The sequence below is a fragment of the Pan troglodytes genome, chromosome 12 (assembly GCF_028858775.2).
Source record: "Pan troglodytes isolate AG18354 chromosome 12, NHGRI_mPanTro3-v2.0_pri, whole genome shotgun sequence".
Classification (NCBI taxonomy): Eukaryota; Metazoa; Chordata; class Mammalia; order Primates; family Hominidae; genus Pan; species Pan troglodytes.
The window spans coordinates 57,269,787-57,288,993 of record NC_072410.2 but is presented as its reverse complement, the minus strand read 5'-3'; the positions used below and the strand labels follow the sequence as shown (position 1 = coordinate 57,288,993).

General features: G+C 48.8%; 1 protein-coding gene and 2 long non-coding RNA genes across 13 annotated transcripts in view; 1 reads left to right on the top strand and 2 right to left on the bottom strand.

The window, feature by feature from the left end:
• SPRED2 (sprouty related EVH1 domain containing 2) overlaps positions 1–4,973 on the bottom strand; it is a 124,787-nt gene extending 119,814 nt beyond the window's left edge. For 3 of the 6 annotated variants that reach the window (XM_016948652.4, XM_024354394.3, XM_024354393.3), the window contains exon 1: positions 2,146–2,961. Coding sequence is in view for 3 of the 6 variants with exons in the window: in XM_063789766.1 (XP_063645836.1) it covers positions 2,146–2,171 (26 nt within the window). In the remaining 3 variants the exon portion in view is untranslated. Of the gene's footprint in view, positions 1–2,145; positions 2,962–4,940 lie in introns of those variants that run through there. The other 3 variants (XM_063789766.1, XM_016948647.4, XM_016948653.4) reach the window with 3 other exon arrangements.
• Positions 4,974–6,119: 1,146 nt separating this feature from the next.
• Positions 6,120–19,207, top strand: part of LOC104004996 (uncharacterized) — a 257,386-nt gene continuing 244,298 nt past the window's right edge. For 2 of the 6 annotated variants that reach the window (XR_010149417.1, XR_008546266.1), the window contains exon 1: positions 6,120–6,233. This is a non-coding gene — a long non-coding RNA (uncharacterized LOC104004996). Of the gene's footprint in view, positions 6,234–6,257; positions 7,083–19,207 lie in introns of those variants that run through there. The other 4 variants (XR_008546265.2, XR_008546262.2, XR_008546264.1 and 1 more) reach the window with 3 other exon arrangements.
• LOC134807892 (uncharacterized) lies at positions 10,092–12,694 on the bottom strand. The gene is made up of 2 exons (XR_010149418.1): positions 12,126–12,694; positions 10,092–10,295 (listed from the first exon to the last, which is right to left on the bottom strand). It is a non-coding gene; the product is annotated as an uncharacterized LOC134807892 (long non-coding RNA).

Here is a 19,207-nt window from a genome sequence, read left to right as displayed (position 1 = left end):
TCAACTGGACTTGTGACAGCAGTGGAGGCTACGGCTTCATGCTGAACTTGCTCTGAGAGCCTGAAATGGAGTTATTCTTTCCTCGCTGGTGATCCCACTCGAAATCCTTCTGCTTTGGATAGCAGATGGAGAAAGATGCAAGGCTGACAAGCTGCCACAAAAAGAGCCAGGTCAGGCCTGTATTCCCAAGGGGTGGGGCCAAGGTAGAGTGGTCAGACCTCTCCAAGAATCTGCAAGGCCAGAGCACAGCAACCAGCCTCACTGCTACTACTGCTACTCTGTGTGCAGGTACAATCGAGGGCCCACAAAAATATTGATTTATTGGTCACGTTCAAAAGGCAGCAAGGCCCAGCAGCATATTCCTTCTCTGTATTTCAGCCCTAAAAGCGCAACTTTTTTCCATTTTACCATTTTAAGATGCTATATGCGAAGACAAAGCAAAACGTCTGAAATAGAAACACCAGCAGATGCGGTGGGACGTCTGCGACAGGCACAGCAGCAGGAATCCTCTCCTGTGACGGCTGTCTGGAAGATCAGGGGTTACTGCAGTCAAAGTTCCCTGGGGACTCACAGGAAGGAAACTGAAATTCCCTTTCCCAAACACCAGCCCCACTCCCGCCCGGACTGGCAACAGCAGACGCCAAAGGATAAAGGGGGTATATTTAATAAAGTGAGTAGATTTCCTAGAGTAGGGCACAGCACTGTCACCTGCTGCAAGAGACAAGCCTCCCAGTCGCCCAGCCCTGAGTCACTTCCCCTCCCAGCACTCTTGAGGCTCAATGCCTGCGGGGGGCAAAAGACCTGGGGCCTCCGGAGCACGCCTTCCGAAGCCCACACTCCCCTGCAAAGACGCGCGCGGGGCCTCCCTCCAGGGCGCGTCCCCGCGGCTGCCAACCAGCTCTTTGCGCCCAAGCCCGCGCCGCCGCTACCTTGGCTAATGGCAGCACTGAATGAAAGGAACCGATGCAGGCTCCGGATTTATGAATGTGCAGGGGAGGAGGGGAGGGATATCATGTGACAATAAAGGAGCGCGTCTTATTCACAAAAAAAAAAAAAAAAAAAAAAAAAGTGGCTGGTGGCGGGCACAGCCACTGAGCAGCAGCGGCGGCCGCCGCGCGGTGACCGCTCAAACCCCAGGCATAAGACTTGAGGCGTCGGGCCCCGCGGCCCCGCCCCCGTCGCACCCGAGACTGAAAACGCCTCAGACCAGGGAGGGAAAATGCCAAACTGGACCCCTGGACCGCGAGGCAGGAGGCAGCTGCACCTCCGCCCCGGGCTGGCGACAGTCACGGGTCCCACGCGGGGCGGCCCAGGATCCCTCCGGCGGAGCCCCCCGAGCATTGTTCCCCTCGGGCCCGCGGGCCAGGCACAAGCCCGTGCACGCGCACCCGTGAGGACACTCACATACACACACACGCGCCCCCAGCGCGATGCCCCGCACGCCCCCGCCGCACACGCCTCGGTCCGCCCCGAGCCGCCCGACTCCGCAGGACGCGTGTGCCGGCCACAAGCGCGTGCACAGGCACTCACGCGCCGCGGGGCCCCTCGGGCGGCTCCAGCACGCCGGCCCGCGCGGGGACCCTGGCGCACCAGACCCCCGCGCAGCCCGCGCCTGTCCTCCTCTCGCTCCGCCGTGTTTTTTATGAATGAAAATGTGGTATGCAAATGAGAGCGATTCAAGAAAACGAAATGGCGGAGCCTAGGCCCCAGTGGGCTCCGGAGCGGACTGCAGGGCTCGCGGGGCGGCGGGAGTCACAAAGTCACTGTGCAAAAACCCACCAGCCCCGGGAAGCCGGAGTGGGGGTGTCAGGTCTTCCGCTCTAGCCGCCGAGGATTTCGGGGGCGGGGGAGCTGTAAGTCCTCCGAGAGGGAGCGGAGACCGCCCGGAGGTCACCCGCACGCCCTTGGCCCCCGGAGCTGCCACCAGCCCGCCGACCCTAGGCGTGCGCCCGCCAGCCCGCAGCAGTTTTTGCCCTCTCCTCACTTCAACAAGCAGGGAAGCCTCGCGTCCCAACCCCGACAGGTCAGCGAGTCGCTGCACCCCACGCCAAGTTCACCCAATAAGCGTCCCCGCCCGCATCCTCAGCCCCGGCCCCCACGCTGCCCCTGCGGGGCACCCTCGTCCCACCCCGCGACCAAACTTACTCGTCTGGGTGTGTTTCTTCGGTCATTTTCTTGTTCACCTAGACGCCTGTCCCGCGGCGGGCAGCTTTGCTCCCTTCATGTTCCTGTCCGCTCGCCCCCCTTCTTCACATCTCCGGAGATCGCCTGATTTGGGGAGGGGGGGCGGCTAGAGATGAAGGGGGCGCCGCAGCAGAAGGGGAAGCAGGGCGCGGGATAAGGTTTGGGGGAAGGGGTGCAAAGGCAGGCTGCGCGGGGAGTGAACGCCGCAGCGCCGTGGGGAGAGGCGGGCGGAGGCTCCGGGGGCTCGGGAGCGGGCAGAGGGGGCGAGATTTGGGAAGGGGACGGCGGTGTGGGAGAGCAGGAGAAAAACAAGCGCGCCTCGGAGCGGCAGGGACTGCTGCGAGGAGGAGGAGAGCGCCGGCCGCGGGTGGGGGGGCTCAGTCCGGGGTCGCCCCCGGGGGGCCGGGCCAATCACGGTTCCGGGGAGCGGTCGGCGGCCGGGGGAGGTGCGCCTGGGAGGCGGTGCAGGGCGCCCCGTCCGAGCCCCATCTCTCGACTCCACCGATTTACTCCATATTGGATTCTCACCGCCGCCAACAGGAGGAGGAAGTAGGGCGGAAGCGATGACGTCTTCCCAGCGGCCAGAGGTGGTGGAGTGCAAAAAGCTTCCTACTTGCGACCGAAAAAAAAGGGAGAAGAAAAAAAAAAACTTTGTCCCGCCTACTGAGCACGCCCCGCTTCCTCTCCCCCTCCCTCCTGGCTTCCACTCCCGGGGGAGCCGCGGAGCCGAGTTGTTTGCTTGCGCCGCGACCGTCTGGCTCCGAATCCTCCTTGATTAGGGCTCCGGGTTTTAGGAAGCCCGAGAGGAGGGAGGAGGCGGGAGCGGAGGACTCGTACACATCTGGCTCCCGTTTTTGCCCCCTCCCTCCTTCCAAACACCGAGATTAAAAATCGGGGGGTTGGGCGGGGGCGGAGATGGGAAACTCAAGGGAGGGGAGGGAGTAAAACAGCTGAAGAGGTGCTCAGGCTCAGAGGCACAACTACACCCACCGCGGGGTGGGAAGGTAGGGGCGGCGCAGGTGCCAGGGGCTGGCTTCTCCAGCCCAACCCAACCAGAGAGGGGAGGGGGTTCGACTTTGCCAAGGTTCTGAAAGGCAGAGGCTTTTCCGTTTCACGTGAATCTTGTGATTTTTTTTCTTTTTTGTCTCAATAGAGGAATGGATTTTTGTTTTGTTTTGTTTTGAGATGGAGTCTCGCTCTGTCCTCAGGCTGGAGTGCAGTGGCGCGATCTAGGCTCACTGCAACCTCCACCTCCTGGGTTCAAGTGATTCTCCTGCCTCAGCCTCCCGAGTAGCTGGGACTACAGGCGCGCGCCACCACGCCCAGCTAATTTTTGTATTTTTAGTAGGGAGGGGGTTTCACCATGTTGGCCAGGATGGTCTCGATTTCTTGACCTCGTGATCCGCCTGCCTCGGCATCCCAAAGTGCTGGGATTATAGGCATGGGCCACCGCGCCCGGCCAAGGAACGGATGTTTTTAAGAATCATTACTCATGCAAAGAAAAAGGTCAACCCAGCACAGCCCAGAAACGTTTGCATTTCCGTAGAAATTATGGAATTTCTCGCGTTAAGAAGCAGCCCCGGCCGGGCGCGGTGGCACACGCCTGTAATCCCAGCACTTTGGAAGGCCGAGGCGGGCAGATCACCTGAGGTCGGGAGTTCGAGACCAGCCTGACCAACATGGTGAAACATCGTCTGTACTAAAAATACAGAATTAGCCGGGCGTGGTGGCGCGTGCCTGTAATCTCAGCTACTCGGGAGCTGAGGCAGGTGAATCGCTTGAACCCAGGAGGTGAAGGTGGCGGTGAGCCAAGATTGTGCCACTGCACCCCAGCCTGGGCAACAAGAGCAAAACTCCATCTCAAAAAAAAAAAAAAAAAAAAAAAAAAAAAGAAGAAGAAGAAAGAAAGAAAGAAAAAGAAACAAGAGACATAGTCCCTATCCCTTGCTGCTCTCCAAACACAGTAGACTTTTCCATCCTCTTGAATGTCCATGGGACAATCCAGATACGATGTTAACTAAATAGCAACCACTGAACAGGTTAAGAGATTAAATATTTGCCTCAGGCTGGGCGCAGTGGCTCATGCCTGTAATCCCAGCACTTTGGGAGGCTGAGGTGGGCAGATCACCTGAGGTCAGGCGTTTGAGACCAGCCTGGCCAACATGGCAAAACCCTGTCTCTACTAAAAATATAAAAATTAGTTGGGTGTGGTAGTGGGCGCCCATAATCCCAGCTACTCAGAAGGCCGAGGCAGGAGAATTGTTTGAACCCAGGAGGAGGAGGCTGCAGTGTGCCGAGATTGCACCATTGCACTCCAGCCTGGGCAACAAGAGCAAAACTTTGTCTCTAAATAAATAAATAAATGCCTCAAATTTAGTATTCCTAAAATTTACATGCATATAAGAGCCACAAATGCTCCAAAAAGTTTCACCTTGAGTCAGGGATAAACTGGTGGTTTACTCCAGGCTTTGTGCTTATCACAGCCATGATCTCTGTAGACATGGAGTGGGGTTCACGCTGGTGATGTGTGGTGGTGGGGAGGGCATGAACCAGGGGATGGAACAGCTTGGTTCTGGTTTTCTCCTAGCAGTCCTGAGACCCCGAGTGAGTTTCTTTATAAAACAGGAATAACAAGGCCAAGCTTGTCTTTATCAGTTTTTGAGGCCATTGAGAGTTCCTGAGAAAGTACTAAGCAAAGGCAAGATCTCATTGTCTTCCAAATCCCCAGATGGCTAAGGAATCTACCCAAGTCTCACCTTTGGCCATGGTTGCTCTTCTACCTTGGAGTGCTGAAAGAGATCCCACCCTGTTATTCCTGAACTTCCCAGAACACAGGCACTTACCCATGTCAAAATTATCCACCCTGTGGGCATCTCTTGGGCTCCACCCTCCAGTTTCAAGGTACACAAATGGCAAGGTGGCAGGTGAGGTGATTAATTTCTGCAGGTAGGCCAGCTCTATGAGCAGGTTAAATTGGTGTCATCACCACTCACTCAGCCAGCTCTCTGCTTAATAGCAGTGAACGACTGGCCCAGCCTATGGACCAGGTTGCCAGGGGAACAATGATAAATATTCTGAGGTCCAGAAGTCCCCAAGTCCCCACTGGGATCACCTGGTACCATACTCCAGCTGGGCTATCTCAGGCAGGCCCTTAGGTCCACTGAGCCTTGGGTTCAGTGTCTGTTGGGTCGGAATAGTACCCACAACATAGGGTTGCTGGGAATCTTAAATGGGCTATACAGATTCCTGATAGCCCTTTCCTCTCTCTGGCCAGCTGGTTTACCAAATGCCCCCCTCCACTCTGTCCTTCATGTTCCTTTAAATGAAGCCTGCCAGTTCTCTTCTGTCTTGTTCAACACCCAAAAGGGGCCTTTTGATGGAAACATTACTAGCAGGTCACTTCTTGGTCCTCCCCATCAATTACTGTGGTTGAGGCAAGTCTGACTCCTGCAGCTCCATAGAATAAATGAGGACATTGGGCGAATAACTCAGATATGTCTGTTGATCTGAACATCAAGGTGTTATCAAAGTCCATTGGATTGTTGCTGGAATAGGGGATATCACAGATTTAGGGCTTTAATTGATGTCACTGCTGAAAGAGCTAAGGACCCACATCCCTGTCTCTCCCCACAACCGGCAGAACAGGGGGCTGCGGGAATCTCTGAACACGATCAAATCAATAGTGCTCAGTCAGAGTAGGATCGTAAAGCTTCAAAAGTAATATCGATCTGCTCACAACTTCACGCAAACCCAGCGGGGCCCCCAGCAGGTCCCCCACCTACAGGCTTCTCAGTTCCGAGTCCTGGGCGAGGGAGCACCCCCACCCCGGCCCTTCCCGCGGGCTGCCCGGAAAGCCCGGAGCGCGGAGCCGGAGCGACCCTCCGCGGCCGGGGACGGGCATGCTCAGTAGCCCCGCAGGTCCTGTTTCACTGGGAAGCCGTCCGCGGCCCCCACCCCTCCCGCCTGGCTCGGGCGCCAGGAGAAGCGGACATTTTAGCCTCCTCTGCAATCCGCTCTCTCGTTCGTGTCCTTCTCCCCCCTCTCGTCCGGTAGGGCCGGCAGTGTAGATTTCCCCAGGGGCGGGGGTGGGATCTGAGCAATCACTCGCCCTCCCCCTTCCCAGGGGCGGGGAGGGGGTGATTTAGGGAGGACTCCACGGGGCCCAAAGGTTCGCACCGCCCCGCCGCGGCCCAGCCTGCAGAAGCCCCCCGCTGCCGCGGCGCCCCCGCTCCCCGCCCCGCGAGGCGCGCGCAGCTGCGCCCGGGCCTGTCCTCGCTTCACCCCCACTCTGCCCCTTCGGTATTTCTCAATGACCGGCGCTCCGAGGACACTTCCGACGCGGAGGGAGGGGGTGTCATTAGCGCTCGGTTATCAGTTCCTTCCGGTCTCCCCGAGCTCAACCCTGCGCGCGGCCGGGCCGCGCCTCGGGCGATCTGGTGCCTTTATTATGATGTTTAAGTAAGCAGTCGTGTGTGCCAAGTGAGTTTGTAGCCCAGCTGTCTCCCCCAAGCCCCGCTGGCAGGAATGGAAACCCAAACTCTCTCGTAATGCAGGGGATGATGCAAACTTAGAAACTGACCCGGCGCCCGGGAATGAGGCCCCCCCGCCCCGGGCGTGCGGCGGCCCAGTAGGGGCATGAATGGCTGGAGCCCGATTGCATAATCCGCGCGGTATAAATAGCCGGCGGGCGGGCCGCTGACGCGCTCGGTTGTGCCGTTATCGTGCAATGCTTCATCCCCGGTGCCGTTCACTCCCAGGTCGTTTTCCCTTTCAGCTGCAATGCCGGGATTTTAAATAGCAGAGATGAAAGGCCCCTGCCCCCGCCTCCCTCCTCCCCTGAGTTCATGTATTATGAATGAAACGGCAGCCTCGCTGCTTCCTGAGGTGCTCCACTTCAGGTAGGAGAGAGACTCAATGTCAAGGCAGCTGGCTACTAAAAGTTGGGTGTGTGCGCGCGTTGGGGAGGGACGGAGAGCAGGAAATAATTGACAGGCTGGGAAACATTCTTTTCGAGAAAATGTAACCGCTCAGGGTTTGCCTCTGGAGTTTCAGTTTACAACTGTACAAGCCTCAGTCAATTTAAGAATGGATTATGCAAAGGGGCTTTCGACTGCGGCTTGCTCGCCCTCACACCCTAGGCCGCTGTCTCTGTGGAAAGTGCTGTTTCATTCAGAGGAGCTGGTTTCTGCCCTCCCAGGGAGGCAGCACACATCCCCTCTCCCCTCTCATCCCCCACTTTAAGATGAGCCCTGAGAACCCTTGAGGGTCTCGAGAAAAGCGAATGCTGGTCACTGTAGCCATTCTCTAGTTCCAGAACCCCTTGGAAGCCTCAGCGAGGTCCAAAGCTGAGTAAGTTTTAAAACGTATTTTTTTTCCAACAGTTTTTCAACAATAGGTAGTCATTTTAAAAATTAAAGGATGAAGCAAGTTTTCGTCTTCTCATGAATACCAGATTTCAACTTAATTTCTTAACATAAAAATGGCCAGTTCTTCACAAATGCATTTCTGACATGTGAAGGGCAATGGTCAAGGTCATGATTTTTTTCATTGGATACCCATTGCTCCAGTCTGCCTTGAAAGCACCAGGGCTCTATGAGGCAGTGGGGATACAGGAGTGAAGAAATCCAGGCTCCTTCCCTCCAGGGATTCGGTCAGCTGGGGCAACAGGCATGTAAAAAACACATGAGGCCGCGAGGTAACAGCTCTGAAAAATGGAGTAAGCAGAAGAGAAAGCAGGGGTCAGGGAAAGGATCCTTGAAAGATGCTGGGAGTGCCCTTAGATAACTGGAAGGGGAGGGATCTCGGGGATAAAGAGCCGGGTTACCACAAAGGCCCTAGGTGCGAAATAACTTTGGGAGGAGGGGGAAGGAGGTGCGGGAAAGGGTGGAGAAGGGTAGAAGCCAGGTCTGGGAGGTCACACAGGCCTTGCTGAAGAAGGTTACCCTTTATTTTGAAATCATGGAACCTTTTGTAGTCGATTCACAGCTGATCTTTGTCTAGTCCCAGATCACTGCAGTGGCTCCCAAAGTTATGCAAATGTGGGGCAAGTGGGCATCCATTGTTCTGGGATTAGGGCATCAAACCAAATTCACAAACTGACAGCTCCTAGGCCAGATAAGGCCCCAGACAAGTTTTGTTTTGCCTGTTTTGTTGTTGTTGTTGTTGTTGTTTTTTAATCAAGCTAACAGCTTAAAACCAGAATATTTCACATAAAACTCAATATTTTTGGTTCCTCCTGAAAAAAATTAAAGACTTAGCAACTGTGAGTGCCAGATTTCTACGGGGTAACAGTCGATGGTTGCTGAGTGGAGGCTGCCCTGTCTGTCAGGCTTCTGGCTCCTGGAGGCATTTGAGCTTTTGACCCCTGGCATAACAGGATGTTTTGTGACTGGGTGAAGGCCCCACTCTGAGACCCCAGGCTGGTAGAGCTTGTCACTGGGTAAAAGCAATTTGCATGAGGAGCGCTGGGCCTCTTGGGAGGCCAATCCCCAATCTCCTTACCAAAGACACTGTATTCTACCTAGGCAGGCAGCCCACAGGCAGGGAGCAGTGAGGCTCCTAAAATAACAATGAACATTGATCCCAGCTTGGGCTCTGTTTCTAGGGAACCCAACCTAAGAGAAGTAGGCTCTCTCCCACCAGGGGAGCTGGAGGGGCTCAAGTGATCAGCTGAGAAAATCACCAAATTTGTGGAACAAGTTTTACAAGTTACATAACCAAATAGTTTAAGCAGGGAATGCTAGGCTCAGGTTTTATACTTTAATAGGTTATTCTAGGCTTGAAGGATGGTTTGTTGGGAGCAGAGCAAAGACTGGTTTGGGAGAAATTTTCCTCTTCCATGACAGGATTAACAATGCATGATAAAGCACAGTGACAAGGGCCATGGAAAGAAGTAACCAATTCCAAAGACACAAATGGGGTAGAAATGACTTGGCTTTATGATCTGTTAGATATGGGGGCTCATTGAGAGGTCTAGGATAAATTCCAAGTTTCTTTCCCTTTTCCTTGGGAAATTGGGTGTTTTCTGGTCTCTTAACATGATTAGGGTAATAAGTGGGGAGTAGGAAGAAGGCTGGGATCACTCAAGATGGAGAGGCACGATGAGCAGTTGCTGCCACACAAGTCTGGGACCCACACAATAGGTCAGAGACTGAGGGATATACATAGGACAAGACTGAGTGCAGCAGATCCTGGAGGTGGAGATGGGGAGACAGTTCCCTGAATACATCTTTTGAGCAACTGGATTCAATCTTGCCTGAAGCGTGAGGATGATCTGGACTTTTAAGATGTAAAAGCCAATATATTGTTTTTTGCTTGAGCTAGGTTGAGTTGGGCTTTTGTCACTTGGAGCCCCCAAAATTCTAGCTAACAAAGTAGAAAACCATACTTTGCATAGTGAAAAAGATTGAGAGGAACTAAGGAATGGAACATAAGGGGAATTTTAGAATGTGTGTTTGCAATTTAACACAGGGACATCTGGGGTCTTTGCCAGGGAGTTTCATACAGACTCTGATTTACTAGAACAAACTTCTCCCAGGAAGTTAGTCAACACTTTATGGGTTGTGCTGTCCTCTGTTTTTAGTCTCAGCATCCTACCATCATCACCTTAATTCACATGTTCACCTCCCTTCTCACTCCTAAAAACATGCCTCATTTTTACTACATTTATTTCCCGTCCCTTCTGTAAAGACCAAAGCTGGGAAAGGAAGCTTAATGATATAAGAGAATCAGAGCTTTTAGAATTGGAAGAAAATGAAGGATCGTATGTTGTGGCAACTCTGACTTCAGTAAACCAGACATCTTACCCAACCTTTTTGGAATGGAGAAAGGAAGAAAACAAAATACAATATGATATGGTCCCTGTATCAGTTAGCTTTTGGTGTATAACAAACCACCACAAAATCTAGTGGCTTAAAATGATGAACATTTTACTGTCTCTCATGAGTCTCTGGTCTGGGCTGGCTCAGCTAGGGCTGGATGGTCTAGGATGGCCTCGCTGATGTATGTCGTGTTTGGCAAGCTGATTGCTCTGGTAGGGCCTGAGGTGGGCCAGCTCGTCTCTGCTCCACATGATCTGTTATCCTCCAACAGGCCAGCCTGAACTGCATCACCTGGTGGTGGTGGCAGGGTTCCCAGATCAGCAAGAGAGAACAAACCCCAATGTGCATGTACTTGTTAAGCCTCTGCGTGCATCACATTTGTTACTATCCCATTAGCAAAAGAAGTCACACAGTTGGACAGGCGCGGTGGCTCACACCTGTAATCCCAGCACTTTGGGAGGCCGAGACTGGTGGATCACCTGAGGTCAGGAGTTCAAGACCAGCCTGGCCAACAGGGTGAAACCCTGTCTCTACTAAAAATATAAAAAATTAGCTGGGCGTGGTGGCAGGCACCTGTAATCCCAGCTACTCGGGAGGCTGAGGCAGGAAAACCAATGGAACCCAGGAGGCGAAGGTTGCAGTGAGCTGAGATCATGCCATTGCACTCCAGCCTGGGCGACAAGAACGAAACTCCGTCTCAAAAAAAAAAAAACAAAGAAAGAAAATAAGAAGTCACACAGTCAACCCAGAGTCAGAGTCAAGGAGTAGTGAAATAGACTCTCCTTGTTGATGAGAAGAATGGCAAAGTCATATCACAAGGGATGTGCATACAAGATGAGAGGAATCTGTAGCCATCTTAATAATCTACCTCAACCCCAACCCAAATTTTACAACGTAGAAAAAGATATTTGTTTTTTGTTTTTGTTTTGGTGGTTTTTTTCTTTTTCTTTTTCTTTCTTTCTTTTTTTTTTTTTTTTGAGATGGAGTCTTGCTTTGTCACCCAGGCTGGAGTGCAGTGGTGTGATCTCAGCTCACTGCAACCTCCACCTCCTGGGTTCATGCAATTCTCCTGCCTTAGCCTCCTGAGTAGCTGGGATTACAGACATGCACCACCATGCCCAGCTAATTTTTTTTGTATTTTTAGTAGAGATGGGGTTTCACTATGTTGGCCAGGCTGGTCTCGAACTCCCGATCTCAAGTGACTCACCTGCCTTGGCCTCCCAAAGTGCTGGGATTACAGGTGTGAGTCACCATGCCTGGCCTGTTTTTGGGCTTTTTTTTTTTTGAGACAGAGTCTCGCTGTGTCACTCAGGCTGGAGTGCAGTGGTGCAATCTTGGCTCACTGCAACCTCAACCCAGGCTCAAGCGATCTTCCCACCTCAGCATCCCTAGTGACTGGGGCTACAGGTGGTCACCATCATGCCTAGTTAATTTTTTTTAATTTTTAGTACAGATGAGGTCTTGCTATGTTGTCCAGGCTGGTCTTGAACTCCTGAGATCAAATGATACTCCTGCCTTGGCCTCCCAAAGTGTTGGGATACAGGTGTGAGCCACCGTGCCCAGCCAGGGTATTTGTAATAATAATATACATTTATCTCATATATGATATATTGTATACTTACATATACAAATATAAAATATAAACATGATACATATATAAGTACATGTATCATGTATTTACATAAGTATATTTTTATATAGATATACTATTTCTATATAGCAGTACTATTGATGAAATTCACTTTTCCCTTTACAGTCCCTGATTTATGGCCAACTAAAACTGCTTAATGTTTAGTAGATTTGTGCATGCTATAAAACTCTTCTCAATTAATTTAATGAATCAAGAAAGAGTCCTTAAAAACTTTTTATACTTGCCCTTCTCTGTCAGCTTGAAAATCCTATTTCTGTTATGCTTACATCTTAAAATAGGCATGCTACTGAAGAGATCTGGGCAATTAAAATGTTTGTAAACCAAAGCACATTTTAAAAACACTAGGGAAGCTTAACTATTTAGGGTTACTTTAGATTAGATAATTTGGAAAAGCAAATAATCATTCCTGAATTTGTTCATAGAACTCATATCTTAAATATAGTTTTGGGATTAGTTAAAGCAAGGCTCACCTGTGTGCTTTTTTGATGATGACAGAGGTGGTGCTCATGGTGATGATGGTGGTGGTGGTGATGATGATGGTGTTGAGAGATAGCAGTGGAGATGGTGATGGGAAGGATGAGGATGATAGTGGTGATGGTGGTAAAGGTCATGGTGGTGGAGATAGTGACGGTGATTTTGGAAATGATGGTGGTGGAAGGATCTGAGATAGACACTTTTAGTTTGCTGCAGTGGTTTCCCTGTGGTCCATCTACCAGATTGCAGGCTATACAGATAGCTGGGGCAAATGCATTAGAAAAAGGAATAGAAGGCCGGGCAAGGTGGCTCACGCCTGTAATCCTAGCACTTTGGGAGGCTGAGGTGGGCAGATCACGAGGTCAGGAGATCAAGATCATCCTGGCCAACATGGTTAAACCCCATCTGTACTAAAATATAAAAAAAAATTAGCCGGCCATGCTGGTGCATGCCTGTAGTCCCAGCTGCTTGGGAGGCTAAAGCAGGGGAATCACTTGAAGCTGGGAGGCAGAGGTTGCAGTGAGCCAAGATCACGCCATTACACTCCAGCCTGGAAACTGAGCGAGACTCTATTAAAAAAAAAAAAAAAAAAAAAAGGAATAGAAAAACAGCAAGTCAAAGAAAAGAAGAAAAGCAGGTAGAGTATATGATGACATGCCTGCTAGGCCAGACAGTTCCCGACAATGCCAGGAGAGGCAACCAAGTACTCTTCCTTCAGGCCTCATTTGGATAAAACTTCCTCCAGGAAGCCTTCTCTCATCTCACCTCAACTGGGCGAGGTGCAAGGCATGTATACCCTCTCCTCTGTCCCAGTCCTCTCCTACCTTTCGGTAATTGCTCTTCTACATTTCCTTCCCACTAGATTGTAAGCTTACTGAGGGCAGGGACCACATCTTATTCTCTCTTATTCAATCTTGAGCCACTATGGCACATAGTGCATGCCCTGTGATGCTTACTGAGTAAATGAATGACAAGCCAGCACAACTTGCTTTCTTGTTTCCCTCTAAAAGTGCATTTTACTCCACAGCATCAGAGAAAGTATCCTGAATGGCTTCTCAAGTGTCCTTGCCTAAGGCCCTGGGCTTGCTGGTGTCAGGTGGCTGGGAAGGTGCTCCAGCTGATTTTATAGCATAAAACCATGTAGTACTAGAGTTCTAAAGGACATTAAGGAACTACCTGTTTTAAGATGAGGAAACTGGGGCCCAGATAAGCAAAGTAACTCAATTATGTCACACAGATAGTCAGAGTCACACCAAACCATAACTCGGGGAACTCAGAGTCCAAATTTTATAATCAATGTGACTTTGTTGGAATAATGCTGGATACACCTTTGGCACCCACTGCTAATTATGCTGGTGGGAGGCAGTGTTGCTTATCATTGTTGTAATTCATTCACATAAGAGAAAATGAAGACTTGCTTTTAGGTTTCCAAAGACTGACTCAGGGATATTTATATGGCTTGCATTTGTGGCTCACATTAAATTCTATTGGACACTGCTGGTCTAGGGCAATAATGATGATCATGGTAATCCCCTTCTCTGGGCCAGTTCTTGATTTAGGGATGGCTGTGTTTCTTCTTTTAACTGAGCATAGTTTTTTTCCCTGTGCTTTTCCTTACACCGAACTGTCAGTGTGGCCAATAAAATGTAGGAAAATGTCTGCTAGGAACAGACATTTTGGGAAAGATTTGAATCCCTGAGAAAAAGAAAGATGAGTGAGCAGAAATGCCACCACCCACCCCTTCCTGCCTTTAGAAGTTCTTGTGTGAAGCAGTGATGCCAGGAGCTACCAGGAGGGGAAAGCCATGGAAGTCAAAGGAAAGCTGACCTAGAATCCTGAAATCGTCAAGATAACTGACATAACCAGTCTTGGAAACTACCTATATCTGGACTTCACATTATGTGAAGTAGTAAGCGTCTATTATTTAAGCCACCTTTATTCTGTGTCTTGTTACTTTCGGCCAAACTAAGTGATTCACACAGCATGGCTTCATTGTGTGCATTCCCTGCTCTGCAGGGTTGTAAGTAAATCTCAGTCTTCCAGCAGCGGGTGCCTGGGCTTGGTTTGCCACCTTGCAGAAGAGGACTAAGCAGCAGTTTTTAGACATATCTCTTTGAGATGTCATCTGCTGATATTTGTAGGCTGAGAAATTTTTGGTGCTTTTTGTGTAACAACTTAACATTGGGCAATCTACAAAAATGTAAAAACCTCTAGCCTATGTATGCTTACAAGCATGCGTTATATGCTTGTAACTTATTGTTGCTGTATAAAACTCCATGGTTTTTTTCCATTGTTATTTGTGCTTATGAAATAACACAAGCCTTAATTAAAAAAAAAAAAAAAAAAACTTGGCCGGGCGCGGTGGCTCACACCTGTAATCCCAGCACTTTGGGAGGCCGAGGCGGGCAGATCACGAGGTCAGGTGATCGAGACCATCCTGGCTAACACAGTGGAACCCCATCTCTACTAAAAATATAAAAAATTAGCCGGGCATGGTGGTGGGCGCCTGTAGTCCCAGCTATTCAGGAGGCTGAGGCAGGAGAATGGCGTGAACCTGGGAGGCGGAGCTTGCAGTGAGCCGAGATGGCACCACTGCACTCCAGCCTGGGCGACAGAGTGAGACTCCGTCTCAAAAAAAAAAAAAAAAAAAAAAAAAATAGCCAAGTGCAGTGACACACATTTATAGTCCTACCCACTCAGAAAGCTGAGGCAGGAAGATTGCTTGAGCTCAGGAGTTCGAGACTAGCTGGGCAACATGACGAGACCCTGTCTCAATTTTAAAAAAAGAAAAGTAAAAAGAAATGTAAGCCTTGTTCACTGTATAAACAGTTAAAGTGCAAAAAAGTATTGAGAAAAGAATAATGTCCCAGTAATCTCACCACTCAGATATAACCCCCGCTATTAATGGTTGATTTTTCCTCTCTTTCTTTCTTTCTTTCTTTCTTTCTTTCTTTCTTTCTTTCTTTCTTTCTTTCTTTTCTTTCTTTCTTTTTTTTTTTAAAGAAGTTTTGCTCTGTCGCCAGGCTGGAGTGCAGTGGCGTGATCTTGGCTCATGGCAACCTCCACCTCCAGGGTTCAAGCGATTCTCCTGCCTCAGCCTCCCGAGTACCTGGCACATGCCACCACGCCCAGCTAATTTTTGTATTTTAGTAGAGACAGGGTTTCACCATGTTGGCCAGGATAGTCTCGATCTTTTGACCTCGTGATCTGCCCACCTCAGCCTCCCAAAGTGCTAGGATTATAGGCATGAGCCACCGCACCCCACCGGGTTTTTCTTTTTTGAGGCAGGGTCTCGCTTTGTCTCCCAGGTTGGAGTGCCATGGCATGATCTTGGCTCACTGTAGCTTCCGCCTTCCGGGATCAAGCTATCCTCTTGCCTCAGCCTTTCAAGTAGCTGGAACTACAGTTGTATGCCACCATGCCCAGCTAATTTTTGTATATTTTGAAGAGATGGGTTTTTGCCATGTTGCCCAGGCTGGTATTTAACTCCTGGGCTCAAGTGCTCTACCCGCCTTGAACTCCCAAAGTGCTGAGATTACAGATGTGAGCCACCATGACTGGCCATGTTTTTACATAAAAAAAAAAAAAAAAAAAAAAAATTGGGGGTCTGGGCTCACACCTGTAATCTCGGCACTTTGGGAGGCCGAGACAGGTAGATAACCTGAGGTCAGGAGTTCAAGACCAGCCAGACCAACATGGTGAAACCCCACCTCTACTAAAAATACAAAGTTAGCCAGGCATGGTGATGCATGCCTGTAATCCCAGCTAGTCGGGACGCTGAGGCACAAGAATCGCTTGAACCCGGAGGCAGAGGTTGCAGTGAGCTAAAATCACACCCTTGCTCTCCAGCCTGGGCAACAAGAGGGAAACTCCCTCTCAAAAAAAAGAAAAAAAAAATTCTAATTTTTAATTTTTGTGGGTACATAGTAGGTGCATATATTTATGGTGTACCTGAGATATTTTGGTACAGACATGCAATGCATAATAATCACATGGAAAGTGGGGTATCCATCCCCTCAAGCATGTATCTTTTGTGTTATAAACAATCCGGTTATACTCTAAGTTCTTTATTTTTACTTTTTTTTTTTTTGAGACGGAGTGTCGCTCTGTCCCCCAGGCTGGAGTGCAGTGGCGCGATCTCGGCTCACTGCAAGCTCCGCCTCCCGGGTTCACGCCATTCTCCTGCCTCAGCCTCCCGAGTAGCTGGGACTACAGGCGCCCGCCACCACCGACTAATTTTTAAAAAAATGTACAATTAAATTATTATTGACTATAGTCGCCCTGTTATGTTATCAAATAATAGGTCTTATTCATTCTTTCTATTTTTTTGTACCCATTAACTGTCTCCATCTCCCCACTGCCACCCCCGACTACCCTTCCCAGCCTCTGGTAACCATTCTTTTGCTCTCTATCTCCATGAGTTCAATTGTTTTGATGTTTGGGATCCCACACATAAGTGAAGACATGCTATGTTTGTCTTTTTGTGCCTGGCTTATTTCAGTTAATGATTTCCAGTTCCATCCATGTTGTTGCAAATAACAGGAGCTCATTTTCTTCTATGGCTGAGTAGCACTCCATTGTGTATATGTACCATATTTTCTTTCTTTCTTTTTTCTTTTCTTTTCTTTTCTTTTTTTTTTTTTTCTTTTTTTTGGAGACAGGGTCTCCCTCTATTGCCCAGGCTGGAGTGCAATGGCGCGATCTCAGCTCACTGCAACCTCCGCCTCCCAGGTTCAAGTGATTCTCATGCCTCAGCCTCCCGAGTAGTTGGGATTATAGGTATGCACCACCATGCCCGGCTAATTTTTGTATTTTTGGTAGAGAGGGGTTTCACCATGTTGGCCAGGCTGGTATCGAACTCCTGACTTCGTGATCTGCCTGCCTTGGCCTCCCAAAGTGCTGAGATTACAGATGTGAGCCACTGCGCCCGGCCTTGTCCCATATTTTCTTTATCTATTCATCTGTTAATGGACATGTAGGTTGCTTCCAAATCTTGACTATTGTGAACAGTGCTGCAACAAATATAGGAGTGCAGATATCGCTTTAATATACTGATTTCCTTTCTTTTGGGTACACATCTAGCAGTGGGATTGCTGGGTCATTTGGTAGTCATATTTTTAGTTTCTTGAGGAACCTTCAAACTGTCCCTATAGTGGCTGTACTAATCTACATTCTCATCAACAGTGTACAGGGGTTCCCTTTTCTTCACATACTTGCCAACATTTGTTATTGCCTGTCTTTTGGTTACGAGCTGTTTTAGCTGGGGGTAAGATGATATCTCATTGTAGTTTTGATTTGCATTTCTCTGATGATCAGTGATGTTGAGCACCTTTTCTTTTCTTTTCTTTTTTTTTTTTTTGTTTGAGACAGAGTTTCACTCTTGTTGCCTAGGCTGGAGTGCAGTGGCATGATCTTGACTCACTGCAACCTCCATCTCCCGGGTTCAAGCGATTCTCCTGCCTCAGCCTCCTGAGTAGCTGGGATTACAGGTACACACCACCACACCTGGCTAATTTTTGTATTTTTAGTAGAGGCGGGGTTTCACCACGTTGGCCAGGCTGATCTCGAACTCCTGACCTCAGGTGATCCACCCGCCTCAGCCTCCCAAAGTGCTGGAATTAGAGGCATGAGCCACGGTGCCCAGCTGAGCACCTTTTCATATGCCTGTTTGCCATTTGTATCTCTTCTTCTGAGAAATGTTTATTCAAATCTTTTGCCCATTTTTAAATTGTATTATTAGATTTTTCCCTATAGCATTGTTTGAGTTCCTTATATATTCTGGTTATTAATCCCCTGTCTGATGGGTAGTTTGCAGATATTTTCTTCCATTCTGTGGGTTGTCTCTTCACTTTGTTGATTGCTTTCTTTGTCATGTGGAAGCTTTTTAACTTGATGGGATCCCATTTGTCCATTTTTGCTTTGGTTGCCTGTGCTTGAAGGGTATTACTCAAGAAATGTTTGCCCAGACCAATGTCCTGGAGACTTTCCCCTAATGTTTTCTTGTAGAAGTTTCATAGTTTGAGGTCTTAGATTTAAGTCTTTAATCCATTTTGATATGATTATTCTATGTAGTGAGAGATAGGGGTCTAGTTTTATTCTTCTGCATATGGATATCCAGTTTTTCCAGCACCATTTATTGAAGAGACTGTCTTTTCCCCAGTGGATGTTCTTGGCACCTTTGTTAAAAATGAGTTCACAGTAGGTGTGTGGATTTGTTTCTGGGTTCTCTATTCTGTTCCATATGTCTATGTATCTGTTTTTATGCCAGTACCATGCTGTTTTGGTTACTATAGCTCTGTAGTGTAATTTGAAGTCAGTAATGTGATTCCTCCAGTTTTGTTCTTTTTGCTTGGGATAGCTTTGGCTATTCTGGGTCTTTTGTGGTTCCATATAAGTTTTAGGATTTTTTTTTCTATTTCTGTGAAGAATGCCATTGGTATTTTGATAGGAATTGCATTGAATCTGCAGATTGCTTTGTGCAGTATGGGCATTTTAATAATATTGATTCTTTCAATCCATGGACATGGAATATATTTCCTTTTTTGTGTGTCCTCTTCAATTTCTTTTATCAGTGTTTTGTTATTTTCATTATAGATATCTTTCACTTCTTTGGTTAATTCCTAGGTATTTAATTTTATGTGTGGCTATTGTAAATGGGATTACTTTGTAAAATTTCTTTTTCAGATTGCTCACTGTTGGCATATAGAAATGCTACTGATTTTTGTGTGTTGAGTTTTTTTTTTTTTTTTGAGACAGGCCTGGCTCTGTTGCCCAGGCTAGAAAGCAGTGTGATCTTGACTCACTGGAACCTCTGCTTCCTGGGCTCAAGGCATCCTGCCACCTGCCAGCCTCCCTAGTAGCTGGGAACACAGGTGTGTGCCACAATGCCTGGCTAATTTTTTGCACTTTTTGTAGAGATGGTGTTTCGTCATGTTGCTCAGACTGGTCTTGAATTCCTGAGCCCAAGTGATCTACCCACCTTGGCCTCCCAAAGTGCTGGGATTACAGGCATGAGCCACCACTTCTGGTTCTGTGTAGATTTTGTATCCTGCAACTTTACTAAATTTGTTGATCAGTT